Source organism: Papilio polytes, unplaced genomic scaffold (assembly GCF_000836215.1).
Source record: "Papilio polytes unplaced genomic scaffold, Ppol_1.0 DF824158.1, whole genome shotgun sequence".
NCBI classification, from domain to species: domain Eukaryota; kingdom Metazoa; phylum Arthropoda; class Insecta; order Lepidoptera; family Papilionidae; genus Papilio; species Papilio polytes.
The window spans coordinates 1,298,136-1,305,974 of NW_013525046.1; the positions used below are offsets into that span (position 1 = coordinate 1,298,136).

Sequence of the window (7,839 nt, forward strand, 5' to 3'; positions counted from 1 at the left end):
TAATTTAATATTATTAAATTTCAGGTTTCCGTTGTCTTTCATTTGGCAGCAACAGTAAGATTTGATGAACCTCTTAAGAATGCTTTAAATATAAACCTGGAAGGGACGCGAGAGGTCCTGAAGGCTTTCAAGGACAAAGCGAACTTGGATGTAAGTAGTTATTTACAACGCAGAGAACTTTGACTATTAAGAGACTGGATCTTTCAAGCCCGCAGGCTATTTTCTGCATTAAATCAAATGATTTTTTTAGCAACAACAAATACCTATCTTGCTAATATTACAAATTCAAAAGTTTAAATGGATGTTTGTTAGAATTTGTAGCCTTAACTGTTGAACAGATCTCGATGATATTTGGCATAGATGTAGAGAATAGTCGTAAAGAACACATAGACTACTTACTTTGTCTTTTTTTAATTTCACGTGGTCGGAGTCGCTTAAAAGCTACTATCTCATAATTGTTTATCTCTTTTTCGTCTGTATTTTCTTCATGTAGTTCATTTACGTTATATCTTATATTTTCAGGCATTTGTCTACGTTTCTACCGCATTTTCTAATACTGATAAGCAAGAAATAGACGAATGCATCTATCCTCCACCTAGAACATTGGAAGAAGTCTACAAACGTATTAAAGAAGAGGATTCCGATGAAGACCTTAGTGAATTTCTGAGTAAGTAGACGAGACATTATTTCTATATTTAGAGCGGGCGGATGTTTAGTCACGCTTTCTATATGCTTGTATGAAGGTGCGCACACTACTCGATTTTTAGTTGTGCAACTAAACAGTTGAATTGGCTGAGAAACAATCGACAATCGCACAACAGTTCTACGATAGTTTAAACAAAGTTGTGCGCCCACTCTAAAATGAAAACCCGATGTTCCGACCCCACACAGAAATAATGTTTATTACGTGTAGCTAATATGTACTTGCGTAAATTGTTATCTATACTTTACAGATGGACGTCCAAATACTTATACATTTACAAAGGCATTGGCTGAGAATGTCTTGGCTCAAGAGCACGGAAATGTTCCTTCTGTCATTGTGAGACCTTCTATTGGTAAGTACTTTATAGTAGGAGGCTATATAAGTGATCACTCCTCATTTTTTACCTAGAACGATTAAATCTTACTAACATTTTTATTGCAGAATTTAGATGAATAGTTTGATGTTTGAAGTAGTCTGTGTTCTTCTAGATGATCCTTTACATTTATGTCAAATTTCATTGAGATCCTTTCAGTAATTTAGGCTACAAACTCTAATAAACATGCATCTAAGTTTACGCATTTATCATCATCAACTTGCCCTTATCCCTTACGGAGGGTCGTCACAGTATGTACTGCTCTTCCATACATCTCTATCAGCCGTCATATCTGAATCCACTCCACACACAATTTTACGCATTTATAATATTAGTAAATTGTAACCCCGAAAGATTTAAACTAGGTGATACGTAATCGTATCATCATCATCACCATCCTCATCATCATCATCATCATCATCATCATCATCACCCCCCTTATCCTACTCCCGTAGGGTCGGCACAACAGGTTTTTGTCCTCCAAATAACTATCACGTTAGTACGTAATAGCATGTTTATCAGAAAACCTAAGACATAATTTTATATTATCCTCTGATTGCAGTAACACCAGCCGCAGATGAACCATTCAAAGGTTGGATTGATAACTGGATGGGTATCACAACATTTTTGTATACCGTCGCCAAAGGCTGGACTAGAGTTTTGTATGGGAAAAGAAGTTATGTTCTTGACATCATTCCTGTAGACTACGTTGTTAATTTGACTATTATTGCTGCAGCTAGATGTAAAAGGTAAGTTAGGTTATTCAAAATAATGTAGCACATTTTTTTTACTAATCTATCCATAGATTATGTTGTAATTTACGCTTTTTCACTTGTTTATTTTAGAACACGTCTAAAATTGTATTTTTTGTACTTTAACGAATTTAAAATTTTTGAAGTAATGTGAAGGTAATTATGCTCTGATTTGATTATTTAGATGTAACGTTTTTTTTACAGATCTAATGATGTACCAGTTTTCAATATTTGTAGCAGTTCTGCGAACCCTATATCTTCTGGTCTACTCGGAAACTTGCTGATGGAAGAGAGTGCGAAACAAAAATTTTGTAAGGACATGTATACATGACGTTCAATTTTAATTTATGAATTGCTTTTACAATATAGTGTGAAACATGCCTTAATCTTACGAACACCTGCATTACAAACTCATCAAGCATTTTCAATGTTTACTTTTTTACGTTTTAATTTTCTTTTTCAGATGATTTTCCCCTCTTTGGGTTGGTTTACATAAAATCAGCTGTACTGGTGACAATTGTTAGCTTTCTCTTAGAGACGTTACCAGCATATTTGGCCGATTTCTGGCTTAGAATTACTTGCAGGTCAAAAAGGTTAGTTCTAACATTAATTTTCTTTTAATTTTAGATTATACCATCACAGTATAATGTTGTAAAATATGCTTACGCCCGTAATCCAGAGAGGTAGGCAGACATAGATCCTTTTTAGTTATGTTTGTTCTGTAAATTTAGGAGTGTGAAAGCTTATATGCTTCGGTTTATTTTTGCTTTTAAACTAAACTAACCAAAGTGTACATATAATAATGTAATAAGCTGTAATTTTGGTATGCTTAGTTAAAATAAAAATGGATTGGCGTATTAGATTTTAAACCACTCATTGTCAGTAGAACTTTAGTGCAAGAAACTATTGCATAGTCTTTAACTATGCTATATTTTAACTCCGATTGTACTCTATATGTTTTTATATTTTTTTAGTTCCATCTCCTTCGTTAAAGTTCAAAAGAAGCAGTCAAGAATGCGAGAGAACATGCGTTACTTTCAGTCGCGTTCTTGGAAGATAAAATCAAATCGCACTACTGATTTATACGCGTCCCTTACCCTGCAAGATAGGAAGACTTTCCCCTGCGAGGCTGCAGACTTGAGATGGTCTCAATACATTCCAACCTATTTCAATGGTATTAAAAAGTATTTAGTAGATTCTCGGAAGCAAAAATAAATTTAAAAATAGCGAATTGTGATGGATATATCGGATTTTGTTCCCTTATCTGACAGTGACGTCATTTTTAAACTATCTGAGCTTCTATCAGCTAGTGGTGGGACAGGTCCTTAGTCATTTCATATTATTGTAAGTGTAACTTATTGTAATTTAAATTATTGTTAAAATGTTAAGTTCGCATTATTTATATTTTTCATTCTAAGATGCTGGTATTTTTTTTACTACTCGAAAAATAAAGAATTTATAATAAAAGATTTGTTTTAATAAATATTTTTAATTGGACTAAAACTGAAATTTAAAAGATTTTAAAAATTATATATTTAAGAGGAAAATAAATAAAAAGACAGGAAACAACATTTTAATCTATACTATTATATTATAATAAAGTGTAAACACACACTTCTTTTTTGCCTAAGATGTCAGCAATTACAGCATATTTTTGAATAATTCTTCTTTTAATAAAAAGCCCTACACTTACGTCACGCTTTAGGCTATATATTTTCACGCCATTAAATAAGTTTAATAAAGTTTAATATTTTTGGTAAAACCCTAATGTGGGAAAGAGACCATAAGTTGCTGCCAACATCAAGGAAGCAAGGTTACCGTGGTTTGTCATAGTCATGTCATTTTGACATTTGCAATTGATAATTTCACACATGTACTCGTAAACACTGAAATAAAATTTTCATAATTTTATGCGGATGAAGTCGCCCGGGAACAGCTAGTGTAATAAATAAAACAAAAGTTTTGTTTTACTAAATAACTAAAATTGGAATTTAAAATATTTTAACAGTAAATTACATTTAAAAGGAGAATGAAACAAATAAACCGGAAACAATATTTTAATGGAAAAAAGATTTGTTAAAACCATACACATGTCTACAAAATTAAAAACACCATTAAAATCACAACAAATATGATTTGATGCCGTTAAAATAAACGGACGTATATTCGGACCATCTTATTGCAGAACTGTCACATGGAAAAGTATCTTTATCACAATGTGTTAGAGACGCAAATAGAGATTCAGTTTGTGTCGACTGTATTGACCACGAATTATTCGTAAAGTATTGTAATATGTAAAACAAATTAATTATTTTCCTTTGCTTCTTTACATGTCTGTGAACAATAAGAAATAAATAATCTTACTATCTATACTATTATATTAAAGCGTAAACACACACTTCTTTGTTGCCTAAGATGTCAGCAATTACAGCATATTTTTGAATAATTCTTTCCTTAATGAATAGCCCTACACTTATGTCACGCGTTAGGCGATATATTTTCACGACATTAAACTTAGGGGTAAATATTTTAGATAAAAACCTTAATGTGGGAAAGAGACCATAAGTTGCTGCTAACATCAAGAAAGCAAGATTGCTAAGGTTTGTCATGTCATGTCATTTTGAAATTTGCTATTGATAATTTGACAAATGTAAACTATAAAATAAATTTTTCATAACTTCATGCGGATGAAGCCGCACGGGAACAGCTAGTAATTTTATAAATATGAAAGTTTGGAAGGATGTTTGTAGTCTGCAGCCAAAGCTGCTTAAAAATGTGTTTTTTACCCACAAAGGGAGTCGCGGACACAAGCTTGTTAAGGATAAAATTCGACAAACTAGTCATAGCTAAATTGAACCTGAGTGGGTTTTGAATTTAATTCTTACACTGTACATTTAAAGACACATACCTTGCTTCCTTACCCCTTAAGCGTAGAAAACAATCCAATACAAAAGCCGGTAGTAGCTGAGTTAGGAAGATTATAATTTTAGCAACAAAAAAGCTCTGTGTAAACATTATTGTTGGAAATGGTACCACATCTGAAAATATAAAATAAAGATGACATTTTATAATAAGCATTAATAATAACTGTTCTTCTAAGTTAGTTCGACCAACATCTCAAGAACCTCTCGCTAGTTGGATTAAGGGCCCGGTTCAAAAGGCCGTTATTTTAGAAACCACACGCATTGTGAGGAGGTTCCTGTCTCTGCAGCTCTGATTAATGGTTGCTTGAGTCATCAGATTCGGCAGCCGGTGGTGCTCTATTTTTTATATAAGATGTTTTATTTTATCTTTTATACAAAGCATGCAGTAAAGAATAAGAAATAAATGTATATGAGCTAATAATAGTAATAAACAATTAATCAGCTCAAAAAAAACCAAACAAGAAAAAGTAACAATTAATTATTAATAATTCAAACTTATGACAAGAAAAAAATCAGAGAAAAAATCACATAGACACTCCAACTCTAATTCAACAAATTTATAACCGATGCAAGAGTTTTTTCTGGGCGGCAAAGAATATACGTTTCATATCTTTTCTGTCACATACATACCTTTCCCGTTGATGTAAAATATACCTTATGTCTCTTAGGAGCCTGTCTACTACAAATAAGCAATCGAATCTTTCCTTTTTGCAGTATTAGAATAGATAGTTTTTGTGTAATTTTACATTTCCACTTACTTATTTTCTGCTTAACAGCACCTTTTATGAATGATTTACACAAGTTGACGATTGGTAAAGGGTTCGTTCCACTGCTGCTACAATTGTATACTCGCAATTCTTTAGATCTGAAACATAATGTTATTTATGTCGAAGATATCTATATTACACTACTAGCTTTCGCCCGCAACTCCGTCCTCGTGAAATTAAAAAATAATATAAAACACAGTCTGTTTCTCACTGACAACGTAACTTTTCAATGGTGAAAGAATTTTTGAAATCGGCCTAGTGGTTTTTGAGTTTTTTCATTACAATCAAACAAACAAAGTTTTCCTCTTTATAATATAAGTATAGACTAGCTGTTGCTTGCGACTTCGCCCGCGTGAAATAACAAATATAACATATTACATTCGCCCTTATTTTCAACCTATTACCAAAAGTATTAATTTAGTAGTAATCTACGTAATAATAGAAATCTACCGATGTAAGATTTCAAATTTCTAAGCCCGGTAACTTGTTAGCTGATTTTTCGGTTACCTTTATTGTTTGTGTTTGCGATATCTTCTAAACTGTTAGTCCAATTTAAATACGGTAAAGGACAATTTTATTCTACATTAAATTCTCCTGATAACAAATGCTATTTGGATAAGGATTAATATTGAAACCAATAAAAGAACGCTGCAAATAGCGTAAGGTTTTTAATTAATTTTGTAAACAAAAAAGTGGTTATTGTAAGAGAACTGTTAAAGATAGATATATGCTATTACGGACTTTTCTATAGAACTTTTTGAGATCTACTATTCTTTCATACATCATTTTTATATACCTCTAACGGTTTAGGCAGCCTAAGCCGCGAAAAGTCAAAGTTTAGTAATTTTTTGAAGCCGGTGTCCAGAAACACGCTGTTTATTAATAGTTCCTAAACATTAGTAATAATAAAATATAGCCTATGTTACTCACAGATAAATTACCTTTCTGATGGTGAAAGAATTTTTAAAATCGGTCAAGTGGTTTTGAGTCATTTCAATACATACAAATATACAAAAATACAAAAATAGAAAGTTTTCCTCTTTATAATATTAGTATAGATTACTGAGATAACGGATAATAGAGTTAGGGTTTTTTTATAACATAACATAATTTTTTTTTTAAAGTTCGCGAGGTCAAATTCGCAACCAAAAGTTAGTCTTACTCTGAGTGACTACCATAGACAATAAAGTAAATATAAAAAACAGCGAGAATAGACACAAGCTTCGATCCCCATTATCTATGTAATTGTAATAGTAAAGTATGCATTAATATTTCAAATTACCTGTTACATTTCGCAGCCGCCACTATAGTTAAATTCGAGACAAAATCGACGGGAATCAAATCTATTATGTTCGAAGATTTGCCAAACAGCACCCTGAGAAAACCGAGGGCAATCATCGTATTGATTGCTGTTGCCCCGGCCCAGTTGTCTATCCATCCTTCTAAGGGCTCTTTCTCACTAGCTGTTACTAAATAACAAAAAGTTATTACCCTTACACTTATGTCCTATAACGTTTGTTACACTGGTGGTCATAGTTAAGCATCATTAGCTATACGACCCCACTGAGGGGTTTGGTACCTAACCCAAGCCAGGAATTACTATACCATGGTCAATGCTGGCGTAGTGCAGTTTGACTTCCCACATAACTTTGAATTTCTTTACCGATATGTGCTTGCGTCACGATTTTTTGTTAATTATATAATATATTGAATATAAACATTTATGAAAATACTTAGACAATGTAATAGTTTCTCTTAGAGATGTTGAAGTAATGATGTAATAGTTTTTATTAGAGATTATTGTAAAAGTCTAGAAAGGTCGTCAAAGCATCGAATTGCTAATTTAATAGAATTGTTAATCAATCAGAGACAGCTATAGTCAATTAGCTATTCTGTAAATTAACTTACCAATGGAAGGTCTAATAATAATAGTTGGTATATTTCCATGGTTTTCTGCAACATAATTCTCCGCTAACGCTTTTGTAAACACATACGTGTTAGGTAGGTCACCTGAAATGTAATTGATCACTTAAAATATTTAAATATCAAACGCTTTGTACCAAAATCTATCCCAGGTGGTGGTGCAAATTATTAAATTTGAGCGAAAATAATAAAGCAAGTGAAATTAAACACCTATAATACTGAATATTTATACATATAATAAAATTGGAGCGTGTGTTTGTATTAAAAGACAAATTTCAAATTTCGGGAAAATGAAAGAAGATGTATTTGCGCTGTTAATAACGAAAATCGCATTAAAAATTTTGTCTGACTGTCCGCAAGCCGCGTTTGTTCCAGGTAATCTCGGAAACGGCTGGGG

At 32.4% G+C, this 7,839-nt stretch overlaps 2 protein-coding genes across 2 annotated transcripts in view; one reads left to right on the forward strand and one right to left on the reverse strand.

Moving 5' to 3' along the window:
- The window catches only part of LOC106111566 (fatty acyl-CoA reductase 1-like), a 6,383-nt gene extending 3,306 nt beyond the window's left edge, over nucleotides 1-3,077 (forward strand). The window contains exons 5-11 of the mRNA XM_013293694.1: nucleotides 25-150; nucleotides 523-667; nucleotides 954-1,055; nucleotides 1,639-1,825; nucleotides 2,033-2,139; nucleotides 2,292-2,421; nucleotides 2,803-3,077. Coding sequence (XP_013149148.1) covers nucleotides 25-150; nucleotides 523-667; nucleotides 954-1,055; nucleotides 1,639-1,825; nucleotides 2,033-2,139; nucleotides 2,292-2,421; nucleotides 2,803-3,043 — 1,038 coding nt within the window. The 3' untranslated portion in view covers nucleotides 3,044-3,077. The remainder of the gene's footprint in view (nucleotides 1-24; nucleotides 151-522; nucleotides 668-953; nucleotides 1,056-1,638; nucleotides 1,826-2,032; nucleotides 2,140-2,291; nucleotides 2,422-2,802) is intronic.
- An 801-nt stretch (nucleotides 3,078-3,878) lies between these two features.
- LOC106111492 (fatty acyl-CoA reductase 1-like) overlaps nucleotides 3,879-7,839 on the reverse strand; it is an 8,259-nt gene continuing 4,298 nt past the window's right edge. The window contains exons 8-13 of the mRNA XM_013293611.1: nucleotides 7,653-7,660; nucleotides 7,428-7,547; nucleotides 6,802-6,988; nucleotides 5,511-5,617; nucleotides 4,737-4,866; nucleotides 3,879-4,162 (exon numbers count right to left, since the gene is read on the reverse strand). Coding sequence (XP_013149065.1) covers nucleotides 3,949-4,162; nucleotides 4,737-4,866; nucleotides 5,511-5,617; nucleotides 6,802-6,988; nucleotides 7,428-7,547; nucleotides 7,653-7,660 — 766 coding nt within the window. The 3' untranslated portion in view covers nucleotides 3,879-3,948. The remainder of the gene's footprint in view (nucleotides 4,163-4,736; nucleotides 4,867-5,510; nucleotides 5,618-6,801; nucleotides 6,989-7,427; nucleotides 7,548-7,652; nucleotides 7,661-7,839) is intronic.